At 33.0% G+C, this 27,845-nt stretch overlaps 1 protein-coding gene and 1 non-coding gene across 7 annotated transcripts in view; one reads left to right on the top strand and one right to left on the bottom strand.

Moving 5' to 3' along the window:
* Positions 1-5,669: 5,669 nt before the first annotated feature.
* On the top strand, positions 5,670-5,742 carry Trnar-acg (transfer RNA arginine (anticodon ACG)). The gene has a single exon. It is a non-coding gene; the product is annotated as a tRNA-Arg (tRNA).
* Positions 5,743-21,754: 16,012 nt separating this feature from the next.
* LOC145246685 (cilia- and flagella-associated protein 410-like) overlaps positions 21,755-27,845 on the bottom strand; it is a 115,577-nt gene continuing 109,486 nt past the window's right edge. For all 6 annotated transcript variants that reach the window (XM_080108405.1, XM_080108406.1, XM_080108408.1 and 3 more), the window contains one exon: positions 21,755-26,674. In XM_080108405.1, coding sequence (XP_079964531.1) covers positions 26,564-26,674 — 111 coding nt within the window. In that variant the 3' untranslated portion in view covers positions 21,755-26,563. The remainder of the gene's footprint in view (positions 26,675-27,845) is intronic.

Here is a 27,845-nt window from a genome sequence, read left to right as displayed (position 1 = left end):
CTGTAATTACATGTGAGGAAAGTTAGCAAATTTTATTAAAATGAATATTTGTGATATTTAGGATTAAAATAAATATTTGTGTTTATTTGGATGAATGCATGTATGAAATAATGCAATTCAAAATAGAATAACAGGAAAACTTCTGGATATACTTAGTATTTGTGACTGTAGACCAAAAATTATAGAAAATCATTGAGTAGAATTTTAGTAATAAATAAAATTAATTTACCATTCAGATTTGGCAAACTCTAAACCACAAGATCACATAGCATCGTCAATTATGGTCAACAAACGTACTTCATAATTTCCTGCAGAGTGCTACCAGAAGTGGTGACTAGGCAAATCGGTTTCTTCACTTTTATTGTTCTTCAGTTTTTCTTTCATGAAGTGATTTATTGAAATAAAATAGAAAATAAATACATTATTGAAAAATTCACAATAAAAATGAAAAAAAAAAAAAATTATGTAGATAAAAATAACACAAGTAGTCTTTATTCGCACTTTTAATAATAAAATTTTTCAAAGTTTTTATTTTATTTAAAATTTTGTAAGAAATATGTTTATGAAAGTATAAAAATATTTTTTTTTCAATTTTAAAAATAAGTTTGTTTTTTTATTTATATTTATATATATATATATATATATATATATATATATATATATATAAATTAATAAAATTATTGAAATCAAAATAACAAAATGTCAAACATCCTAAAAAAAATTAAAAAAAAAAAAAAAAAAAAAAAACGTATCCAATACAATGAAAACAAAGAAACTGATTTGCCTCGCTTCCAGTTGCACTCCACAGAAAATTAGGGAGTAAGTTAGCTGACTATAACCGGAGTCTTCATGTTGGAAGAAGGGAGTTAATCTTCTTTGACGAGCTGACTTAAAGACACACTATGGCATTGCTTCAATATAGAATTGGACGTGTCAAAAAAAAAAAAAAAAAAATTGATTTTTACTTTTTCTAAAATTCTACTTCATATTTTTCCATAATTTTTGGTGTACACGGATATTTTTGCCTGATGAGTATATATAAAACTTTCTGTTATTTTATTTTGGACTGTTATATTTCACTCGTACATTAATCTAAATAAACACCAAAGTATCTTTTCTTACTTCACTATAAGATGATTGATTTTTTTTTTTAAAGATGTATTAACCTATCTTATTTCGAGGGTTCCTTTTTTTTTTTTTTTCGTTTAAAACAATTCATCCAATATTTTAAGAAGTTATTAATTTAATCTATACAAAATATCAATTTTCCAATTACATAACTTTCTTTCTGATTACCAAAATTTATATCTTCATTCTACCAATCTGTAGGTCTTCGTCAATTTACATAAATCTTTGTATATCATATATAATGTACGAATAAAATTATCAATAGAATTTTCATTACAGTTTAAATGCCTTGTTTAAAAATCCATTGGCTCGATATATTTTCATTTGCAATATATTCTAATATTGGAGAAGAGATCAGAAAGGAGGATTTTCCTGAAGGGCTTCCAGTTCCCTTTGCATAAAAACTAAACTAAATATAGCCCTTATTAACCACATCTATGCCTAGCAGCTGTGTTCTAAAATATTTAATGATCATTTGTTTTTATGACCCAACACAAGCATATGGAATAAGTCAGAGAGAGAGTGGCAACCTTGGTTGAAGTTAGCCTCTCTAATGATGGAGGTCTGAACCGAGCAGAAAGGGAGAAACAGACCAAATATCAAGGTCTCATGTATGATATGAAAAGAAACTGGAATCTTGGGCATACCAGTTATTATAGGTGCCATAGGGCTTACGAAGAAGAACCTGAAGTCCTAACTTACTAATATTCCTGGTAAACCAAGTTCAAAAGAGATCCAGACAATTGCACTTAAGGGAACAGCAAGGATACTAAAAAAAGCTTTTGGTTGGTTTTAATAAAAAAAGCATGGGAATGTTGGTAGACTGCCCCATACCCAGCATTACAATCTTTTAAGAAAGAAAATGAAAAAAAAAACATGTAACTTTATATATAACTAAAAAAAAAAAAGAAAACTATTGGCCATCAGCTATTATTAATCTAGAGCTAAATATTCTTTTTCAGTACATAACTTATCTTTTAATATAAATCTATTGTAATTTTAAAAACTGATACTTATATGAATTACCTCCCTTGACAAGTAATAGCCATAAAATTGTGCTTAACCTCTTGGAAAGGGAGGTAAGTAAAATAACGTTTTAAGAAAAGGTTTTGGTAATTTATCCTTTTTTTTTTTTTTTTTTTTTTTTTTTTTTAATTAAATAACTTTACTTACTGTTAATATCGAAGAAAATATCATTGGGCAATGAAATTACAAATGAACCAAAGATAGATTATAAACTGTTTAAAAAAATAGTTACATTGTACATACAAATACCTGCTCTCTAATATATATATATATATATATATATATATATATATGTGTGTGTGTGTGTGTATATATATTAATTAGATATGCACACACACACACATGAACATATATATGCATACATATATAAATATACATAAACACATATATACTCACATAAATATACGCAAACACATATATACTTACATAAATATGCATGCACACATATACATACATAAATATATGCACGCACACACATATACATAAATATACGCATGCACACACATATACATAAATATACGTACGCACACACACACACACACACACACATATATGTGTGTGTGTATATATATATATACATACACACAGTGTTTCCACAAGACATTTAAACAAGATTTAAATGTCAGTGAGTTGTTTTGATGGCAATATAGATGATATTTATTTAGATAAAAAAAGTGATACTGACTTCAATTAAATTTGAAGTAAATATTATTTCTGCAAATTAATTTATTTTTAAATTTGTTTTTGTGTTTCTCACAGAAGTACTCAAGGGAAATATCTTCGTTTATTTTCTTTTTAATTGTATTTGTTAATTAGGTGGAAGGAAAAACATAATAAAAATAACTTTTTTTTTTTCTTGAAAGATTCCAAAATATTTGACATTCCGTTGCACATCATGTGTATTCACTCAACATTTAAATAATAATTTTGGGACGCCATCTTGAAAACAGTCCAGAGTAACAAGGAAGATAACTCCAAATAACCCAGGCGTGTGCGATTTTAGAAATCCATCCTTAACATGGAAGGGGCGAAGGCATTGGAAAAACTCAAATTTGCTTAAAAATTGAGTTATCTCCCTTGTTCCTTTAGCCTGTTTTCAAGATGCCGTCATGAGATCATTGTCATAAAATTTGATTTTCGTATTTAAAAATAACACAACTTGATCAATTTACGTGATTTTTTTTGTGTACGATATTTTCGTTCCATCACAAGTATGTACATCATGCAAATATTTCTTTGTTTTTTTTGTTTTTACATGGGAGGGGGGTTTCTGGACAAGCACCAATATTTTTTATGATTATTTACAAAAAATAAAATAAAATAAAGGTTTATCTTCAATTTCTTCTGTGTATTCTGAATTCCATATAATTCTTCCAGACGTGACTCTAATAAAAAAAAAAAAAAAAAGAAAAACATATTTCTCGTCCCTTTCTTTCACATTTGCACACAAAGTGGTCTTTTATTAATGTCAAACTCTTTGCATTTTTATTTTTGTTTAAGCAAAAAAATAAACTGAAAAAAAAAAAAAAATTATTTTCGTATAATTGCCCCATCCACCGAATTCCACAAGTTGATTTATTATCTGTTATTCATCTTTACGGGTTTTTCTTCATCCGTTCAAGTCCCAAGTTGTGGAGCCAGAGATTGACAGTTTCAAATGACGGCACCAAAGACACACTAAAGGATAAAACATTGGATGGAAGTGCAGTTTCTTCAGAAATCAGATGAAATCTTTCACACATAAGAATGTCTAAAAGGTGCCATAGTTAATATATTGACCTTGTACCATGTGTGGCTTCGTTAAAATTTGGGTTCCAGATGCCTTAGTTAATTTTGAGTGTACAGTCATTCTTGAAAAAATGAATGTAGTTTCAAGCAAAAAAAAAAAGAATGACAGCATAAATGCAATTTGAGAAGCTTTCTCAGGCAAATAATTAATCCAGTCATGATCAGCAGAAACGTAGTGGTCTTTTCGCTTTAGACAGAAAGGTATCACTAAAGTATTCAACAAGATTCCGTCTTTTTCATAAAGCTGTTCTGACACCTGATTGCTTCATTCTTATCACACGTTTATTTAATAGAATCGACCAAATGTAGATGGTCATACCTTATCATGCCAAGAATATTGTAACAGTTAATATATTGACCTTGTGCTATGTGCGGCTTCATGAAAATTTGGGTCCCAGAAAAGATGGTAGTAGTCGACATGCTTCTCATCGGATAGCTTTATACCATCTTGGTTTGGGGTGGCAAAGGGCAGATTACAAAAAAAAAAAATATTGTTCCATGGTTATTTCCTTTGATGCTACCTGACAGGAGCTGAATAGTCTCCACAAGTCGCATCTGAGGAAACGAAATAGTACCAAATGAATAAAAAAAAAAAACACTTTTTGAAAAATCCGTCAATTTGTATTTTATGTGGATCCATCCTAAGTATTATATTGTGGATTCTGTTTGATTGAATACATGTTTCTGGTTTGTGTTGAGTATTGTTTGAATTGAGCTTGTCTCTATTTCGTTGTTGGTCATATGTATCATTGTATCGCAGACTGTATTTTTTCACACTGGATATTTTCAATGAACATCTAGCCATACAATTTGGCTGTGATATTTTCGAATTTATTTTAGAAAAAAAAAATGTATGACAACTGTTGAATAAAAAAATTGTAAAAAATTTTGGATTTTCTTATTGTTTCTAGTTTCTTCTTTTTAATTCAGAATACAAAACAGAATTCGTGGAAATGTTTTTATTCATCCATATCTTGCAATATTTGATTCTTCTTCATTAATAATAATAATTTCATCATTATTAATTGTTTTAAAAAAAATTACCTTTTCGTCAACAGAAGGTTTTAAAGAGGATTATTTTGGCTGGATTTATAACACTGGAATCCTGCCAAAGCTGAGGTTTAACTCTTCACGTCAACAAACCAAACTGCCAAGTTAGTGCAAAAATCTCTTCATATTAGGAAATTCTAAAACTCTCTCAATTTTTCTTGAAGATGTTGGAAAGTTTTGAAAAAATTCTGAGACCTTCTGGATTTTTCTAAATCATTCTATATTTTTTTTCTGCTATTTATAGATTTTCATGAAAGAAAATCTTTCTGAAAAGATCATCAGTATTAATATATAATTATCAATAATATTAATATCATTATTAACAATATTAATATCATTATTGACAATATAAATATTATTATTAATATTATCATTATCAATAATATTAATATCATTAACAATAATATATCATCTATACTCTTAATAAAATTCTAAATGTTTATTCATTACAGATTCACCGAATTGAAAAATTCTTTTTTTTCCCCTGAAAGGTGTGAGTCCCTAGATTGTCCTTATCTATATATGGTTCGTAACGAACTATGTTGAGTCACACAAAAGGCCAAAAATAAATATTTTGGGGCTGTTTCATGCAATTGTCGAAAAAGTTACCTGCCCATGTCAACAGAATTTAGCACTGTCTGTATACAGTCATGGTAACATCTTTCAGCATACAGACAGGACTTGTGGCGCAATGGATAACACATCTGACTACGGATCAGAAGATTCCAGGTTCAAATCCTGGCAAGTTTGTAATAATTTTAACTATCATTTTATCCAACGTTTATTCATTATCCTTACCCTTAGGATATTTTTGTTTTTTCAGTGATTTTGTTTTGTGCATATGGGAATTTCCCATACTCCAAGTTCACAGGGTAAGTGTTGATGGTAAGTGTACTCGATTTTGTATTTGACTCGGTGTTGTGTGTGCTGATGCAGCACAGCTGATAGTTATTAATATCATTATCAATAATATTAATGTCATCATTAAGGATATTAATATCATTATCAATAATATTAATATCATTAATTATAATATCAATAATATCATTATTAATAATAGCAATGCCATTATCAATAATATAACAGCTGGTAATGCTAAAAACAGCTGAGATCTTAAGGAACACCAGCAAATTCACAAACTAAACTACAAATGCTAACCAGCCATAGGGAAAATGCAGGACAAGTAAAAAATAAAGGAACACCATATGGAACCAAGAAAACTAAAACCGCAAAATTGTAAATTAACTATGCACCCTCCCTCAAAAAAAATAGCGTTGGCATAGCCTGGCACCATACCAAATAGTCACGAAGGATCAAGGAGGATGGAAAGCCCAAATAGAAAGCACCAATCAGACCTCCACTGGCAAAAGTGCAAAGAGGGCTGGAACTTTGAGGAGGTTTTTTGCCTCTCAAATTGCAGTGAAGGGCAATGTTGCCAGATATATGCCAATGGTATGCAGCTGTTGCAATAACACAAAAATATTTGCAAAAGTTATTGAAAGAGGTCGAGTACTGGAAATCTGGGGAGACATGTTATCATCCAGACTCCAAGGAACACAACTGGTTATTGTCAGTGAGTAATCTCTGATGATGACTTGTTTGAAAACTAGTGCGTACAAAGAACAGCAACAATAATAATAATAATAAATATCCTCCAAGAAAATACAGTGAGATCTGCTTATTATAATCATGGTTAATGTTATCATTTGGAAATCTGCACAATAGAATGGTGTAATAAATGAGTGCATCTGGGTTCTTCCTCTTTACAAGAATATAATTATGTTAAAGCTATAAATACCGACTGGTAGAGCCACCTGGGAAAGACATTGAAAAGTGTGCCATTCAATAAGGCCACTTACTAGATTATTACTTATATGGGAACACAGTTCCCCATGTAAGCGCACACACAAACACAAACTAATGACTTTAAGGTAACACCTTTTAACCCTGGTAATATCATTCCTTGCTACAAGGGAGCAATATAATCTACTTCCACATCTGGTTTCTGTCGTCCTTTCTTTCTCCCTGGATTTCACAGCATGCAGGTATGACAATTATACTCTCTGGTTTTGCAGCCACAAAACCACCATTTGAACTCTCTCCAAAGACTCTTGAGGCAAACATGCAAATAATGTTACTCATATATCTTTGCTATAAACTGTACAACTTAATACTTGTATCTATGCTGTAAATAAATGTACTTAGGTTGTAATTATAATATCAGTATATTTTGTGTACTCATTTCTTGCCTAAGAGGAGCATGTGACTATAATCTGCTTATTCTTCTACTTAACAATAAACGATGATTTCGCTAACTACAAGGAAAGGTGACTTTGTCCTTTACATTTGAATTAGTAGCCAAGACCACTCAGTTACTTCAAACGAACATATTCCTTTCACGAGATATATCATAGATAACATGAATAAAAATTTTGAAATTATTACTTCAGCAATATCACCATGAAACAGGAAGATTTAATATTTCAACTTGATCTATTCATTTATCTATTTTATTTTTAATTTAGAAAAAAGATTATGTGTACACAGGCATTTGGCTGAATGTTTAGCGGTGTATGTGAGTAGCAAACTTGCTGCAGGTGAAAAGAGTTTGGCCAACAGAAATGAGAGTTAGAGGTAGCACAGCAGAAATTTAAAATATCTCTAATTTAAGTTTGGCCACTCAAAATCTGATTTTTATTTGATAAACCACTTCAGTTTTGTTGGGAATGATTTATAAATGAGGCTATTATTTTAATTAAATTTTCACCCCAAACAAGACAAGTGCCACTTTGAAGTAGGGAGATACTATCGGAGACATAATTTGTGGGGGCATTATGAAGGGAGATGAATAAAAAGATGTTTGTTCACATTACACTTGAACTTCTGCATATCAGTACAGTTGGGAAAGTAGTATCCCGGAAGGGAGTTCCAAAAGCTTGCAGTTCTGGGGAAGAAACTATTGGAGTAAAAGGCTTTCTTACACCTAAGGATCTCTACTGTAAAGAGGTGGGACTTAATTGCTTGTCGGGTTTGTCGGGAGTAGTCACATCGAGCACATCAAGTGCTTGCAGTTCGTCAGAGCATTCACCATTAAAGTATTATATGAATGTCCAAATGCAGATGACTTTCTTTCTCCTTTTTTGAGGAGTGACCGTCAAGGTGTTAATATTTTTTTATCCTCTTTTTTGTTTAAGTGACAACATTTGCTTGTTCACTCCTTTAATTTTGTCCAGACAAGTTCTGTGTTGCATAAATGACAGACAATGCTGGTAAATCTCAGAGCTGGGCAAAACCAGATGTAAATCAGATTGTTGGTAACAACATCAACCCTACATTCTGATCAAAGAATCGAGATCATAAAACAATGAGAAAATATTTTAACTAGATAGGAATGGCTATTATTGCATAACAATCAGCATTTGAAATTTCAAATTGAATGTCAAAATGAGCGAATAATTAGATTCCGATTAAGAAATGTGAGGTGATGTAAATAAGTCATAGCAAATGCAGTTAGTTAGAAGAGAGAGAAGCCAGCTGACACATTTCTGCCATCGTCGCAACACCACACACCACCCCGTACTAGCCCGAACTCTTTCTCATCATACTATCATGTAATGTAAATAAAACTTTGTTGATTTAACAAGTTGTTTGATTACAAAAACGATGGTCATCAGAATGTATATACTATGGCACACATTTTGTAAAAGTACGGACCATAAATTATATAGACAACAATATTACACGTGCTGCTGATGAGATTTGATGTCAATAAAACCAATATCATCTCAGAAATGATCGTACACATAATTGTTTATGCTGAATTCGATATTTGAAGTTAACCATTATGTGATTGGCCAAATGGAGATAACTAAGAAAAAGACTGGAATCTAAGCTTTTTAGTCAAAAGTACATATATTTTAGCCTATAGGCAGGGAAGAGCAGTTAGAGGCGACCCTCTGGGTATGAGACAGTCAGTTTGTTTTTTCTGAGAGCTGGCAATTGAATCTGTGCTTCTTCAAGCAATATAGACCCTTGGACTTGTGTTCTTATTTGTCCGGGCAAAAGCATTTAGCTGCAAGCGTGTTGCTCAAAATCAAACATCATTGCAACTTTAAAAAACGATAAAACTACTTGTTTATTGAACAGTTTGTGATTTTGTTTGGAGAGAGAGAGAGAGAGAGAGAGAGAGAGAGAGAGAGAGAGAGTTCTTCTGTTGCAGCACTGACTTAAACCACACGGCTAACAATGCAGCCAGTCTCAAAAACAAATAGTAACTTTGAACCTTTACAATGAGCAGGAACGATAAAGCCAAGTAGAAATGAAGTTGTACAATTGAGAGGGAGTGATGGGTAGAAGAAACGAATGGCTATGAACACGCATAGCTATTGACAAAATATAAAACCAGAAGCAGAGAATGAAAACTGCCTTCGTGTGAATTTGGATCATGTTGATTAACGGTGAAACTTTGTCAAGAAACAGAGGGATCAAGTAATCAGGAATGTGTAATTCTGAACAAAAATCTGATTGATGCAAAGAAAAAAGAATTGGAAAATCTGAAAGTTCATGAAGTACATGAATGTATCACTAACATTGGGCAAAAATGTATATCAACACAATGGGTGATAACTAGGGCTATGACAACAGCATATTCTTTCCATTGTTTTGACTCTCGAGCGTGTATCCGTCGATATATGCTTTTATATAGAGCGTTGTGGTTCTCGGTTGATTAACTATGTCTGTGTCGGATATACACTCGAGAGTCAAAACAATGATAAGAATATTCTGTTTTCATAGCCTTAGCGATAACAGAAAAATTTATGAATGACAAAACATATAATCAAGGCTCGTCTTGTTGCACGTGCTTATGAAGAAGATTCTCAGACTTGAAAACAGATTCTTCAACGTGCAGTCATGAGGGCATGCATGTCGTATTATTATTATGTGGCAAGTGAAGACTCTTGATTTTTATCTCAGCAGAGAGAAGTATTCCTTAGAGCACCATCTGATGAGTGTCATGGAAGCTGAAAAGATGCATTCCTTTTATTTTTTTATTTTTTTTTTTTACGGGGTGGTCACCATTTATCAAGGCCCGGAAGCCACTCATGGATAAGGGTTATTGTAAGTACAGTACGTTAGTGTGAATATTTTAGAGTGTCTACTTAAGGGGGGGGGGCGGTTCATCAGGAATTTGTTTACGTTGGACTTGAACACATCTAAGTTGTAGTCAGGAGGGAAGCAGGCAGACGGAAAAGTGAATTAATCATGAGTTGACTTAGTTGAAAGGAATATAACAATGCACTGTTTCTTTGGCACGATAGCACTGGTGACTTGATAGGTATTCCGACAATACATGTAGATGATTTCATATTCTGCTGAAATGATCTATTTCAGAAAAATGTGATTGGAGAATTGAAGAAGATATTTAAAATTGGAAAGCATAAAAGAGAAGCATTTAAATTTTTGGGGATTAAATGTTTAGCAAATAAAAAAATGGGATTATAATAGATCCAAATCTATATGCTTCATCTATAGCCCAATAGACATAAAGAAAATTTAATTGAATGAGGATGAAAAGACATAGCTAAAGAGATTAACAGGTCAAAGGTGTGTGTATTCACCCAGACTCGACTAGATGTATCATTTGATGTGTATAAAAGGAGTAATATTGGAAAATCTCCAAAGATGAAGTTGCTCTTCAAGACAAACAAGTAACTAATAAAGTTCAATTCAAGGACAAGTTCCATATCTTTTTTTTTCATCTTAATAAAACCTTCAGATGTGAATAGTGTTTGTTATTGAAATGCCACCTATGCTAGTTTGGAGGATGGATCTTCACAAGGTGGCTTTATTATCTTTGTTTGTGGCGAAATGAACAATATGGCTCCAATATGTTGATCATCAAAAAAACTTGATTGTGTAACAAAAAGTCCATTAGCTTGCACTTAGTGAAGCAGCCGATGCTGGTATATTGATAGCCGCCATGCTTCAAGAGATAATTCAGACTGTCTAGATTGGCTGAGATTCTTTGTAAAACAGACAATGCATCTTTAGAGACTTTAAATTCATCAAATCTTGTGAGTGATCGGCTGAGTTGATGTGGCCAAACTGAACGAAATGATAATGAAGAAGGAAATTCAAACTGAATGGATGAGGGGGTCGAGAACAGGCTGCAGATTGTCTGACGAAGATGGAACCCGCTTCTGAAATTTTGAGAGACTTGTTGCAATGAAGAATTGTTTTGCTCTTGTTGTTTTATTATTTTGTTTTGATTTTAGTTCTCACAAGAAGACACCAGCAGTGTTAATCTCTGAGTTATCTCCCCTTGTCTATAGAGGAAGTTTGTTTGGAGTGACCTGCTCTTGGTTGTTGTTGTTGTACCTATTTACAATGCCTCCCTACGGGACAGTTAGACACCAGGGTCGTTTTTTTAACGTGGAGAAAAGGTACAAAAATAAAAATTGTCTCAGTCTGAAGAACAGATGGTATTTATTTGCTCCCTTACCGAGCAAATTAGGCACAAGGCCGACTTTTAATGTGAGGAGTGAAGGGAGGGGGAAGGGAAAAAGGGGACCAGCTCCCGAGAGGTGGGAAATGGGAGCTGGTTAATGGTCAGGCATGTGGGGTTGCCCCCACATCTGGTCTTTGCTAGTCATAGCTAGTCATAGCTAGTCATAGCTTGCAGCATCTGCCGGAACAGATGGTATTTATTTGCTCCCCCACCGAGCAAATTAGGGACAAGGCCGATTTTTAATGTGAGGAGTGAAGGGAGGGGGAAAGGGAAAAGGGGACCAGCTCCCGAGAGGTGGGAAATGGGAGCTGGTTAATGGTCAGGCATGTGGGGTTGCCCCCACATCTGGTCTTTGCTAGTCATAGCTAGTCATAGCTTGCAGTATCTGTCGGAACAGATACTACACTTTGATCTTGGCCAAAAGGGTTGTTGTTGTAGTGGAAGTTAATTCAGAGGAAAGATTCCATAACATGTAAATCACTGGGTCCTTTTTGCCTTGTCATCCACGCCAAAGGCTGGGGTTGGGTGTTGAGTAAACCTTTTTGTTCTTTCATTCAGGTGCGACTGGTAAAGTCTGAATAGTTTTGGTTGCCTGTTTCTTTATTTGTAGGAGTGGCTTATTAATTGGACATGTGCAAGTAAAGAAGAGATTTTTTTGCCATGGAAATACAGTAAAGTGCTATTTAGAGTTAACCGTATATTTTTAAGTGTCTAAAACAGTGTGCATGTCTAACAAAGAAAGTTGAAAAATATTTTTTTAATTTTACTTTGTTAAACAAATCATTTTACAAATATTCTTTTCTAAGCATATTGTTATAAGAAAAAACAATTTTTCATATTTTTTAGTTTTCAATAAATTTAGCAAACTTTTAGCCTCGTTTTATAACTTTACGATAATATTGTAGATGCTTTTTTTAATACCTTTTCATAGTTTTTAACAAGAGTTTAACTTATTGTATGGTTGTTTTTTTTAATTATTTCTTCGTGTATGTTAACTTCTTTCGACTTGAGGAGATAGAAAGAGAGACATGAGTATTTAATGAAAAGACAGGTACCATTATTACAATGAAACTTAAAGGATCGTGTATTTGGAATGGTGCTATCCTTAGAATTCGGCCAAACGATCCCTTATATTTATCTTCATCAACCAAATTCAGAGAGTCACCTAACTCCCCAAAATTTGAGTTGAAAATTCTGCTCTTAAACGTGTTTTAAATGAAATTATTGCTGATGAGTTAGCATACAAACAATAGAAGACATCATTGATGATTTAGAAGATAAATTAAATAGAAACTGGGGGGGGGGGGGCACCCGGCTTCGCCCGGGCGTAAAATATACTTAAATATGATATTTTAATTCGTCCAGATGTTGTATATATTTTTATAGAGTTGTGATTTCTAAAAAAAAAAAAAAAAAAAAAAAATGACAAAATAGGGTGCCATCAGCTAGAATCGAAACTGTAATATTCAAAGTTACCACTGTACCAACGTGACATGCATATAGACGGATTAAAAATAAACTAAGATGAATGTACAAAATGTATCACGATTTTTTTTTTTTTACAATATTGACCCATTTTTAACCCCTTAAAAACAATTTTGACCCATTTTAACCCCTTAAAAACAATTTGGACCCATTTTTAACCCCTTAAAAAACAATTTTGACCCATTTTTAACCCCTTAAAAACAATTTTGACCAGCTAAAGACCCATAAAAGAACAGTCTGTAAAAAATCCAATCATTTGAGGCCCCTAGTGCCGCTCTGCGATTTTTAGTTTCAGAGGAAATGGAGTTTGAAAATATGGAGACAGACAGACACATAGCCTTTTATATCTATATATTAGCACGATAGCATGTGTGTTATTTTGTGTGTTATGCTTACATCTTTTTTTCTTCCAAGTGACTATTGTTTAATTGTTATGGACTTCCATTTCTAGTAATAAATAATTTTACCAAGAATTTTTTATAAGTTTTGATTTCGGTTTCGATTACAGCTGAAGGAACTCAAGTTATATATTTTATATATTTTTCTTTTGGTTGGTTTCAATTCAAGCTGATATGATTCAAGTCATATGGATATATATGTTCATTTTTGAAATCACAACTTTATAATATATAAGAATCGATAGAAAATTGACTATGATAATAAATACGAAATCTGCATAAATTAAAATATCATATTAAAGCGTATTTTACGACTGGGCTATGCCGGGTGTCCCTGCTAACTTAAATAAATACTTTTGCAGTTTTAACAAAAGAGCTACAATAATATCAGAACGTCTCCATTTACGCTGAACATCCACAAAAATACCAACATCAATATATTACCTATAAATGAGTTCGTTGTGGAATTTCCACAGGTCCCACTAGTATTAGATTGATGGAATATTATTAGGCAGCAAGGTGCAGTTATTATATGCCATATCATCAAATGTTCATGTCCAAAAATAAAACTGTCCCTGGTAACTGAATCTAATTTGCAATACATGTATTCTGCAGTGATGTGGAAATGAGTATTATATGGGAGTATCAGGTTCCTAACCATGTACCTGATGAAAATACTCTACAGATTTTGATGGAAACACGAAAACAATTAACTTAGAAGGCATAGCAAACCAAAACTCAAAATGCAATTTCTGTATTAAAATTAATCTTGTCATTTCTATTTTTAGTGTAAGATGAGTCATTTAAATGTTTCAATGCTGCAGGAGTTTGTTGGAGTTGCTGCAAGAGTAAGCTGAAGTTACTGGAAGCTCCAGGAGTGAGCTGGAGGCACTGGAGTTACTGGAAGTGAGCCGGGATTGTAGCAAGTTCAGAAACTTTGAGTGGCAGGCTGTGAGAAAGGGGGGGGGGGGTCCCAGAAGGCAGGCAACGGTAGAGAGTGGAGTGTACATCTCACTCTGGTAGTTTGTGAATCGCATAATTAGTTTGTTGAATAACCCTGTACTACTGCCCCTGATTCCCATGGCAACTGGGTCCTCGATGTCAGGATTTGGAAGGCTCCTAGCTCTTGGGCCAAGTTGTTTTGCTGTGAAAGCCACAAGCTTTATGGAGAGCCATCCATGCTACAGGCTCCATGGCCAGTGATGGTGTCACTAAACAACGAATATACAAACAGATAAACCTAATGACACTGAATAACGTTAATTATTCCAGTGAGATGGTAATATTTTCTTCCTTATATAAGTGCTCCCCTAAAGAGTATAGACTGTTAAGGTACTAAAAATGTAATTTCACCAAGTTATTCGACCTGCAGATTATCGACTTTATGAATGCTATAGTTGAACAATATGATAATTTTCTTATGTATATTAAAAGTAAGTTTAAAGACATCACAGTATCTTTACTTGTTGATGAAATTAATCTAAAACTTTAGCTCAATTATAAGAATGGTAATATTGTTGGTTTGGCCAATAACAGCAATGAACCTGCCACAAGTACATTTGCTTTTATGCTTAATCAAGTCATTAGGTTTATCTGTTTGTATATTCGTTGTTTAGTGACACCATCACTGGCTATGGAGCTTGTAGCATGGACGACTCTCCATAAAGCTTGTGGCTTTCACAGCAAAACAACTTGGCCCAATAGCTAGGAGCCTCCCAAATCCTGACAACGAGGACCCAGTTGCCATGGGAACCAGGGGCAGTAGAACAGGGCTATAAAAGGATATTGTGCATGCTATGCCAACTTAATGTCTTCTAGCTGAGAACTTATTTGACATAAACTAATAATTGTAATAATTGGCTTTGAGGAGATAGGCTTTAAATTATTATCTGTTATAACAAATAATAATAATGCAATAAATAAAAAAAAGATATGTCTTTGTTTTGTAGCCCAGCAAAACTTTCATTTGTGTATCCGCATCCAGTTATAAAGTCTAGACGTCTTTTCTTCTTATTCAACTCGGTACATATATTAAAATGCATTAGAAACAATTGGTTTGATCAAAAAGATGAAAGTAAATGTATGATGTTTTGTCATAATAGAAATCATGAATTGGATAAGTTCCCCATTTTTTTTTTCTTACACAAACTTTATGCCGTGGAAATTGAAATATTGTCAAAAATTGATTTCAAAGGCTCTTTTCTCCCACAAATCTTGAAAGGCAAAATGTTAATTTAGTTCTGCAAATTTTTAATGAATGCACTATTCGAGGATTGCTGACCTTAGGAAAACAGAAACTTTTGCTAATCTATGCAGAAATCACAGAATAAATACAGATATTTCATATTTGATGGACAATACTGAATGTAAAACCACCAGCGGCTTTGTTAGATGCTAATCCACTTAAATGATGACAAAGATTTCTGTCTATATTCTGTGACTGGTAAGAATCTTGGAATAACATTCCTGGAAATAAATTAACAAAGGAAACAAACTGCTTTACATCACACAACAGATGCAATTCTGGTGTTGCAGAGGGCTGCAAAGAGTGTAAAGGCACCAATCGACCGTATAACTAATTAAGGTAAGCACAAGGCAAAGAGGTAACGGCAATAGCAAAAAAGGATGACAGACACAGATGATCGGTTGAAAACGATAGGATATCATATTTTATTGTTTACTAAGGAAAAAGTAAACTGTACGGCAATGGATATTAGGATCAGCTAGAGTAAGAATGGGCGTCTCATGGGGTTTGAGATTATTGTGTCACTGAGGTAAGATGGCATGCTCAGGTTGATCCAAATGGTATAGATGGGGTCTAATGCTGGATCCAGTAGCCGGACGTCAGTAGTCACTGGACAGGTAGCTGCATGTTAGTGAGCACTGGAACAGGTAGCTGTTAATTTCGATTAACAGAAGCGCAGTTGGCGCATCAAATGATATTTTAAATTCAAAATTGTCACTCTAATTACAATAAATATAAATTGTCACTCTAATACAATAAATATAACATTTCAGTCTTATAAACAAGACTCACACGTGAAATGGACAGTTTCAAATATAGCGTCAACACTTCTCACTCCGAAAATTGCGATACTGTCGATCTCCTCCTCCCCAAATGTTAGAAAGTAAAAACAAAAAACAAAACAAATTTATCAGCAGAACAATGGAGACGACGTTGTTCACCGAGGTACATAAAGGAAGCTGAATAGGATTGTTAATCAAGATGTGTTGGACAAAAATAGAACATATTTAAAACAGTTTTAGGTGTGATGGTGAATTTTGTGCCAATTGTGGACAGTCTTGGGTTTGCGACAGTTAACAGCAGATAGTTGAGAAGAGTTGCGGGTTTGGCATAGTGAAGGCAGGTTGTAGCTTGGACCAGATCGAGAGAACTTTAGGAGATTGAGATGAACTGACGGCAGTTTATGAATATGGCCTCGATAGAAGACGTAGATGTGGATCTTAACATGTAGAGAGTTGATGATGGCACACACACACACACACACACACACACACAGTGCAACTGATATTTGATGTGTCAGAGTTTGTGTTTTTGTATATTATTATTTTTTTCTTTTTGCTTGTGAGCCTGTGCGCAGCCCACTTGGCAGCTGCCAATGTAAAAGATGACGACCCAGCCAGAAGAAAAGAGGACCATGGAAACAACGTTAGGGTTGTAACCCCCCCCCCCCGACAGACCGCTGACCCCCAACGTCGTGTGTTGTGGATTTTTTGTTCAACTATTCTTCTTATGGCCGGATCGTCATTTTCTCGCTGGTGACTGTCGCTGGGAACACACATGGGTCCACAAAGCAAAAGAATAGAGTAAAACAGGAAAAACACAAACGCCAATGTTTCACATCGATATTTGACGGTTGAACTTGCGAGCGTGTGTGTCTTATCCCCGTTCTATCATCTGTCAGTTGCAATTCATCTCTATTTCTGTTTCACAGTCAGCTCTAAAAACTGTCCGACCGTTATTGCTTCAGCTTCCATCTCTCGCAACCGGCAGCTCGATGTCAACTGTCTTCTCTGCATTGGTATCTGAAGTCACCCCCACTCCCCGGTTACCCAGAAGCTGCCCTTCCCTTGTAGTCTGTAGGCTTGTATTGTCATTGTCAAATCTGTAGGCTTCTATTGTCATTGTCAAATCTAAAAGGCTCAATCTAAAAATACCTACAGATTCATTGTTTGCCACTTCCTATTTCATCGTACATTTGTATGACACTGCCTATCTATGGTTCCCTCTCAGCACTTAGTGACCCGATGGGTCACCTTCATATTATCACAGGGTCAGCATTTGTTATCAAGCAACGGCCCAGGTTGTTTCACATTTGTGATCGGTTCCAATTTTTCCCTTGAATGATCTAAACTCTTCTTTTATGGAGGATTTTCATTCACGATGACTATTCCGATTGAGTAACCAATCACACGTCATTTTGCATTTTCTACTATTTTATGCCTTCATTTCGTGCATGTGACAGGAATCTTTTAATCTCTTTTAATACATTGTTCTTTAACTAAGCAACTAACATTGCACCAGTAAATTATCTCACAGTGTCACAGGCAAATAGTTTTTGTGAGATGGGGTGCAAACCTTCATTCTTTACTGATTTTTAATTGAGATTGAATGTGATTAAACCACATGGTCCCCCACTCGACCACAATTGCCAATTCTAACATTATGCGTTGTGGATTTTATTCTTTCATCTTCTCTTTTTGATATGGCCGTGTTGCCATCTTTCACGCATCGGCAACTTCTGAGAGGGTGGGTTAGGGTTAACAAGTATAAAAAATAAAACTAAAAAAAAAAAATGATACATTCTATAGATAACAGCTGGATTCTGGGTGTTTGTGTGTGGCATCATTGTGTGAAATTACCTCCTAAATGCTAACATCCATTCCTTCGTGTGATATAACTCCTGAGTGCATTCGTTGATCCCAGCTCACGGGACCATAGATGCAACCCAGCGCAAGAAAATGTGCACTAACCGTAAGTCCCGGTGACTACACTCTTGACTCTGTCTAGTGGTGGACCTCTCAAAATGTAACCAGACGTTTACTGGTTATTGGAAACTACCGCTCCAATATTCTGGGTATGCAAAACGTACGCAACCCTAAGTCTGTGTGGCAACACTTTTATCTCCGGCTGGCCGTTCATCATCAGATGCTGCGGTCAAGTTCATTTTTGCTAGGTGCTCCAGTGAATGGCTGGCATGCTGCTTTCCTCAGCTGCAACTTAGTGTCTGTTCAGGGTAGATTTGAACTCAACTGGGTTACTCTCAAACGAATATGCAATCAATAATAACTCTGGAGATCATTTCTTATGAACAAAATTGATTATTGCATAAAATCATTTTCGATGCAGTTTGTACACAAAAAAGTTAAATTTGGGGCTTCTCTTGAAAAATAAAATGTTTCTCGATACAGAATCCTTCAACTGAAATGAAACTCTTCAATTAATTTTCTTAGTCAAAAGGAGGAAAGTCATTCTTTTCACTTTACTCTTTCAAGGGTTGCCGGCCCTTTGGGCCAGCAACCCAAAAGCTGATGTGTCCTCCTTCTAGACCAGCACGCAAAGTCCTTCTATTTCTTAAAAAAAAAAACAATAGTTTTTATTAAATTCTAATTCCAACCACCCAACTCTTTGAGATCATTCTTATTTCATGTTATTTTTCTTCTCTATGATCCTCTTTTCTCTTCAAATATGTACGAAGTCAATTTATTTATATGTCCACCCACATCCCTATATATTCTAAAGGTTCTTTGTGAAATCAATACCGATTCTTCCCTGATTGAGGTTTATCGCAGTCCATAATTGTCTGGGTGGCCAACCGTCTAGATACACAACAGCTCGGAGATCAAAGTCACCCCTCCCTTGATTTATGGTTCCCCGCAGACCACTTTGGCGACAAGAGTCCGGCTTCTCTGAATCCAAGTTCTTGTAACTGTCTGATTTCATTAATTATCTTGAAATGCGAAACCAGAAAAAAACAATTTCTTCCCTTATTTCTTTTGTTTTAAAGAAATTCCATTATCAAGTTGCCAAAACAAACTGGTATCGTTTCTACATTTATTAACTCAAAGCTCGCCTAAATCTTTCGGATGGACTAAATTTTATGGACATCTGTTTTTTTTCTTGACCAAATGTCAGCATGAACCCCTTAACCATACCTCCTCATCTCTCAGCAGGGTTCTTGGCGTTGCCCAGGATTCCGTTACATCAGTTTCTGTTGGGGCCAAGTTTATCAGTTAATGTTACTTCGTCTCAATCTCCCAAAGCTTTCCTGATTTAGTCCAAGCGACAATCTAGTCTCCACTGTCCAACTAGTAACTGTTGTCAAACCAAGACTGTTCCTGACTGTCATAAAGACTGCCATAAAATTTACAACCCCACCTAAAACTGTCCACAACTAACTCTAAAATATATCTACTGGTCTTCAGTTCACTACACTTCAATTAACAATCCCATTCAGATTCTTTTGTCTACCTCAGTGAACAACTTACTATCGATTGTTCTGCCGATAAACCTATTTCTCCTTTCTTTTGTCATACTTCTTTTTCTCCTCTCCCACTTCCCAACACTTGGAGGAGAGGGAGGACGCCGATGGTATGACGGTTTTCGAACACTACATTCTCCTGTCTCCAACTCACAAATCTAACTGTCGTGAACCCATCGCCACAATTAAAACTGCCCATAAAATAACTAAATATATCCGGTCACTTCCTCATTCTGACATACAATCACATGACAGTTTCCTGAATGTACCTTTGTAAACAACTCTATTCATTGTTCTGCAGTAAAGTATGACAAGGAGACATAGTTTTTTTTTTTGTTTTTTTTTCTTTCTCCCCCCACTTCTCAACATTTGGGAGAAAGGGGACGCCACATGAAAACCTAAAACCAAAATCATATTTTTTTCATCATTTTCAACAAAAAAAAAAAAAAAAAAAAAAAAATTTCTTTCGTTTCTGAACTTATTTTATTGACTTCAATGCAATTTAATTCTACAAAATGTTTTAAAATAAAGATTTGACAATCATTGCTTGTGATCCAACAATTTATAAATTGCGGCCATATTGAATATTTATCCACAAAAAAAGTGAAAATGAAACAAGATGTGTCCGTGTTTGAAACATTATTTTTTAGATGCTGTCATGCTACGAAGGAGAAAAACGTTTGACTTTTTTTTTTTTTTTTGTATCAGAATCAGTTGATGACTAGTTGAAATACCCATCCCAGGAACGGGCTTCATACAAAAGAGGCACACTTGGAACTTTTTTTTGATGCATACAAAACATCAAACGACAACACGATTAAAAAAAAAAAGAAAGAAAAAAAAAGCCTTATGTGTCTGAAAATCTAGATTATATGAACGCAGTTATGAAATCTCATGATGTAATTGAAAACGTTTGAAATTCGATCAAATTGTTAGAATTTAGGGTTTTTATTTTTTTTTCAATTAATCTTTCATGTTGTAAGTGCATGAGAATATTTCGATGGAATCAAAAGCATCGCTGCTTACAAATGTTTCATTTAAAAAAAAAATTTTTTTTTAAGAAATGAAATCAAATTTATGGTATCTGTTTCATTTTTTGTAATGTTACGATGGTTGCAATCTTGTTTAGATACAGTAGATGCCTATTGACCTTAGTCTTAAAAACAGTGAGCAGGAAAAGAGTTCCACAACCTTTCAGTCCTTAGAAAGAAGTTACTAGAATAAGAAACTGTATTAGAATGACGTATCAAAACAGTGAATCGATGAAGACCTACGAAACGAGCTGGAACAACGGAAGCAGGGAAAAGATCAGACAATTCTGACAATAACATGCCATAATAGTATTAATAAAAAAAGACTGAGACTAGCAATATCACGTCTGTAAAAGAGAGGTCGCAAAGAAGAAAGAGTGGGACCCTACAGGTACATAAAAAGCCATACATTAAATCAGTTCATCACATTTAAATAAACAAGACGATTCTTGAAATGGAGACATTTTCTTGAGTGAACAAAACAGAAGTGATTCTGGTTCTAACTTAAAATTAAAGTCAGAAAGAGAATAGAAATTGCGTAGCACAGCAGCAAACACAGAAAATTCATAGACAGTTTGCGGGTTCAAACCTCAATCAGGTATACATATTTTTTTTTCTACTTTTGTCAAAGATATTTAAAAAATATTGGGGTTTTTTTTTTCTAAGATTTAGTGCATAACATTGAGACAAATTTATAGGATTAACGCGAACAAATACGGAACCACTTATTCGTTTGATGAAATAAAATCATGATCGGTTTATGTTGATTGTGAACCCAGCACTTATGCTCCAGCTCGTTAAATCTAAGTTTCTTACTATCGTGGTTTATAAAAATAATTTTCTTTTTTTTTTTTTTAAATAGTATAGTTTAAAATGAAAAGCTATTCAAAAATGAAACTTTCATTACTCCCGGTAGAGACAGCAAGTATGACATGTTTGAGTGTGCGTGTGTGTGTGGGGGGGGGACTATTTTTTGTTGTTTTTATTGTCAATAGTAGCAGTGTGTGAATACTACCTCTGTATTTGACTCACTTTCTAAAAAATATGGGGGGGGGGTGACCTATAGATTTTAATTTAACTGGTAATTTAAAATCAATAAATATTTATTATTACTAGTAGCAGTGGAAGATTTTGTGTTAAAAAAAAAATCAAATAAAAAAAAAGATAATTAAAAGGAAACGTTTTGGGCATCAAAAAAATAGGCACAACTTTTTCTGATACCGATATTCTAAAAAGTTCTGATTTTTCCGATTCCCGATTCCAATTAATCATCCCAATACCAATATATATATATATATATATATCTCAGTCTGGAAAGTTGCAAGCAAGGTGCAAAAGAATTGGGTGACAGAGTTAAAAATAAAAGAAATGTTGCAGAATTAAAACGTACCAAAATAGATTTTCTTTTGTAAAAAATATATAATTGAAGGTGTTTTTTTTTTGTTTTTTTTTTTGTTTCATATTTTGCTTAGTTGTGGACTATAAATTTTTTTTTTCCTCCCAAAAAAAAGAATTGGGGAAATGAATATAAGACGGTTTATTGGCAAAAAAAAAAAAAAAAAAAAAAAAAAAAAAATGCTATAGGAATGCATTTGTGTGAGGAATTTTGTATGACGTCAATTGAAGGACGGAGAGAGAGAGAGTATAGTTTATGAGAACTGAAAATAAATAAAATTGTAAAGTTTAAAGATGCAAAAGGAATCCGGATTCCTCCAGAAATATCTTTGCGAAAACAAAGAATTGGAATGAAAGACAGAAATGTATGATGACATCAATCATTACACAAGCAAGAGTAATTGATATAAACGTTGAGAGAGAAAGAAAGGAGAACCAAGAAAACAAGTGTGTGAGACAGAGAGAGAGAGAGAGAGATAAAGGATGAGAGTGAGAAAGAGATGATTGAATTTATGCAGCCATGCACATACCTATGCATGCACGCATACAAGCCTACACACAAGTATATGTAGAGCTTCGAGTAGCAGTCTAATTACTAAAGCAAGACAATGTTATCATGGTTCTTAATCATTAATGTACAAAGAAAAAAAATTAAACTTTGTGCCTCTTAGCAAAACTGAGAAACATCTTTCACACTCAAAATTGCGTAGCATTATAAAGCAACAATACTGTCACTCATTTCAATGCCCATGTTACATAAGAATAAAAATTAGAGGTGGCAGGGACATGTCACGATAAAACTTAGGGAAGAGTTTTTAGTAAAATTAACATTAAAAGTAAACAGATCTTTTTGTTTTAAACGGCAACAGGATGGGGGGAGGGCTGGTGAACATATTTAAATGTTGAAATCGATAGATCACAAAATGTATAAATGGATTGTCAAACGACAAATACATTTCGTCTTATTTGAATTCTTTGAGTATACCATTCTCATCTTGAATGTTATTTTCACAACATTTCCGTTGATGTAACATCTGACTGTGGCATAGTGTATAAAGTACTTGGCAATTCAGTTGTAAGTTACACTGGAACTTACAGTGTGCAACACTCAAAATATATCTGGGAATTACTTAGGACTTCTACTCAATCATGGCTGATGGAATGAGAGCATGCTACTATCGTGGAATGAAGAGTTACATTTGAAATTCTGTGCAGATTTCAGAGTTTGACTAGAGTTCAACAACATACACCTAAATAACGTAAGAGTTACATAATATAATGAGAAAATAACACTCAAGATGAGGGCAGTAGTCTAAAGAATCCAAATAGCACAAATAATGACCATCTCAAAAAACATGAAACAGAAATAAAATTGGAGATAAAAAAAATAAAAAAAAAAAAAAAAAAAAAATGTCAGTTTTAACTATTTTATCAAAATGGTTTCATCCTTTCATATTTTTTTATAAAAGATTATGAAATTATATTTTCCTGGTTTGACAAAAAAAAAAAAAAAAAAGTGCAGCATCCTCTTTGGTTTGATGAGACTAAGAAAATCTTAGTCTCATTTTCATACAAAATCAGGTTATAGTCAGCTAACATAATTCCTAATTTTCTGCAGAGATGGTGACGAGGCAAATCAGTTTCTTCACTGATTATGTATTGGATACATTTTTTTATGAAGTTTGAAATTTTGTTACTTTGATTTCAATAATTTCATTTGTTATTTGGATTTCAATAATCTTATTTTTATACTTTCATAAACTAATTCAAATAAAAAGTTATTTTTAAACTTAAAAAATAATTGATTTTTATAATTTCATAAACATATTTCTTATAAAATTTTGAATAAAATAAAAACATTTATTAATTTTGTTATTAAACATGCAAATAAAAACTAATTGTGTTATTTTTATCTTTTTATTTTTTTGTTAATTTTTATTGTATACTTTTCAATAATGTCTTTTTCTTATATTCTATTTCACAATAGAAATACTGAAGAGCAATAAAAGTGAAGGAACTGATTTGCCTTGTCACCGTTTCCGGTAGCTCTCAGCAGAAAATTAGGAAGTATGTTAGTTGACTATAACCCAAAATCAAAATGAAAAATGCAGTTAAAAATACTTTCAATATGTGTAAATAAAAAGAAAACCAGTTTTTAAAAGACAAAAAAAAAAAAAAAAAAATAAATAAATAAATAAAACTGTGATTTCACAAACGCGACTATAAGTGCAGCTTTGGTGCAATCTAATAAAATAAAAAATCTTTGGTTGTTTTCTAGTTTTTTTGGAGGGGGATTTGGTAAAGCAAAAATGAAAGCACAAGAAAAGTTTTGTTGGTAGTTTTTTTTTTAAATAATGACTTGGAAGTTGCACTCAGATCAGCTGGGGTGGTCATAATAACCAAACTGAGGAAACAAGACCAAATTGGAAAAAAAAAATTATTTGAAATGATGAAGGATAATTTTAGAGAAGCTTTACAACATATGTTGCTGGACTGGATTAGCTTTTCATTTTTATGTTATTGCAAGTTTTATTTATTTATTTATTTTTTTTTTTTTTTTATTATTTCAGGTTTTCAAGACAAGCAATAAAATGGCCGGTGCAACTACACAAAATATAAAATTTCTAGAATTAATTTCAAGGTAAACCAATTATCTCTACTTAATTGTCATCTTACTGTAATGAATATATACAAAAATCACGAAAAACAATTTGGTAGAAAAAAATTATTAAAGAAAACGTTTTTTTACAAAAATTATCGAAAATAAAATGTTTGACTAAAAAATACTGGAGACTTCCAAAGGGAGGTAAATAGCATGTAACTATTGCCATTTTTTTTGTTTAATAAACTATGAGTTTTACCTTGTTTTTAGCATAACTGAGTTACTTCCCTTGTTATGTCATTTCTTGCCAAAGAAATATGATTTTACGATGAAGATCAAAAACTCGTGTTTTTTTTTGTTTTGTTTTTAAATAATGTGTTAATATTTAAATACTTTTGACATGCCAATTAAGTAGATAGCATTGCTTTTAATTGAAATCGACACAAAATGTCTGTAGATAACATTATCTACAAAAGATCTTTTTCATTTTCCAATTTTCACTATTATGGTGTAGTTGCACCAAATGGCCAAAACTGTTTTGCATAACATTACATCTTGGTTGTGTTTGGCAAAACATTGCAAACACTTAACAACCCTTCATCTCTTCCTCATTTTATATTTGCTGCATTCTCAGTATTACAAAAAAAAAAAGTTCTTTTCCAGAATTTCCCCCATATTAAAAAACAAAAATACAGAAAATCCTTATGATGTACCTGTGACAGAAAGAAAAGATCATATTCCAAAAATCAAGTAAATTGATAAAGTAGTTTTATTTTTATAAAGGAAATGATTTTAAATGATTAATGGGAAATCGTAGAAACTATGAGGTTGATTTCACAAGTTTTAATTATTGTGGAGTTATCTGTCCTTATTTCTTTGAGAGGGTGACACAAGGCAATCCTATTATGCTTACTCATAAAATATGATTTTATTAGTTTAAAATAAAACTACTTGATCAATTTACTTGCTTTTTGGAATATGATATCTTTGTTCCATCATGAATACATACATCATACAGATTTTTAAAATCTTTGGACAAGAACCAAAACTTTGTAGTTTCAGTTTAAAAATAATAACTAAATGAAGAAGGCGAAGGGAGTAAAACAGCTGAGGTGGTTGCAATAACCAAACTGAGGAAAGTGGAAATAATATACACATAAAAAAAATTTGAAATGGTGAAACAATTTTAGAGAAGCCTTACAAATGTTGCAGGCCTTGACTAGCATTTCGTTTTTATATTACTGCAAGTTTTATTCTCTTAATAATTTCAGGTTTTCAAAAACACAAGCAATAAAATAGCCGAAACAGTTTTGTATAAGATTTACCAACATAAAGCACAAATAATTTCTTATTCTAACGTCAATCGGTTATTTATAAAAACTAAATCTTAGTTTCTTTTGAGCATTTTTTTTTTTTTGTCATCTTTAGACAATAGTGGAGATAGTAGAACATTTGTGTGGCACGACTCGAAAAACAAAAAAAAATTAGAACAAAAAAAGGAAAATGCATAAATAAATGCTTTGTCTTTGAAAAAATTGCACAAAATACACTTAAAGTTTGCAAGATTTGTCACAAAAGCTTCAGTTGTCAAGGCAGGATGTAGGGTGTGGTAGTTAGAAAAAAAAATCCTTTAATGAATAAAAATTGATTTAATCCTCCATCGTTTCCAGCTTGCGATCAATTGATTTTCTGACGAGTTTCAGGGAAAGCACATCAAGTTCTTTGATAAGTTGAAGAACTGCTTGTAAAATATGAGTGTTCTGCAAAAAACAACAACAAAAAAAAAAAAAGAAAATTTAATTCCTTCAGAATTACAAATAAAGTTAATTAAACAAATTGTAACTAAAAACAAAACAGAATTATAAACTAAAAAAAAATGTGTTATAAACCAATTAAGAAAGTACATAGATTTATATATATATATATATATATATATATATATATATATATATTTGTATTTTGTGTACAGAAAGTTGTTAGATGAGATAAGTCATTGGTACCGTCGGTTTCAAGCCTGATAATTAGGACCATTTTAGATATCCATATCAAGCTCTCTTCAGCCAATTCATTTTCCTTTTAATTGAGCACTCTGCTGGATTTCTTTTTCAAAAACCAAAAAACTAATATGTAGGCATAAAAGAGTAATTATTATTTAATTGTAATAATCAAGAATATTCAAGAATACTTAAGAATGGGCACTGTCTGGGAAATATAAATTAAAAGTCAGTCAACTGGCATTCATGCAACCTTCACAACTTCCGCCGTTTGAACACTCTGGATTATCTAATGCCTGTGCTCGAATTGAGTGTTTATTTGTCCTTAATTCCCTTCATTCTCGTGGCATTTGTTTGGTGGCCCAGAAGTAAAGGCTAAGCAAATGGATGCAAACGTGGGTTTGTATCTCCTGCTCGCAGGAATTGTCACCCTTACACTGATGATTGCATAAGCATGAAACACTAGTGTCTGTAGATATAAAAGAATTATTATATATATATCTACAATTAAATGCAACTTTGTGTGTGTGTGTGTGTGTGGGTTTATTCCTTATAGACTCCGAAACGGCTGAACATATTTTCTTTAAAATTTATAGAACTTTAATGTACAAGTCTGGGAGTGATCTTAGTTAAGTTTTGTCTGAGAATACCCCCGATAATTACCGATAACCGATAATCAAAACCATTATTTTAATTTATCTATTATCGGTAAAGCCATTTTTTTATGTCGTCGCTTAGCAACAACGATAGAACGAGTCGTTAAAATTCTACTGTGGGTAAGTTGATAGCGTGCTTTTTTTTTTTTTTTGCGTGACATAGTCTGTAGATTCAAACTTCGCATGTAAATTTCTTTATTTTCTTTTTTCATTAACTGCAAAGAATTTTATAAGATGTGTTTTTTTGTTTTTTTTTGCATGATATGGTCTGTAGGTTCAAA

Source organism: Euprymna scolopes, chromosome 24 (genome assembly GCF_053919585.1).
Source record: "Euprymna scolopes isolate OS-2025 chromosome 24, ASM5391958v1, whole genome shotgun sequence".
NCBI classification, from domain to species: Eukaryota; Metazoa; Mollusca; class Cephalopoda; order Sepiida; family Sepiolidae; genus Euprymna; species Euprymna scolopes.
This window is presented reverse-complemented; position numbering and strand designations above follow the sequence as displayed.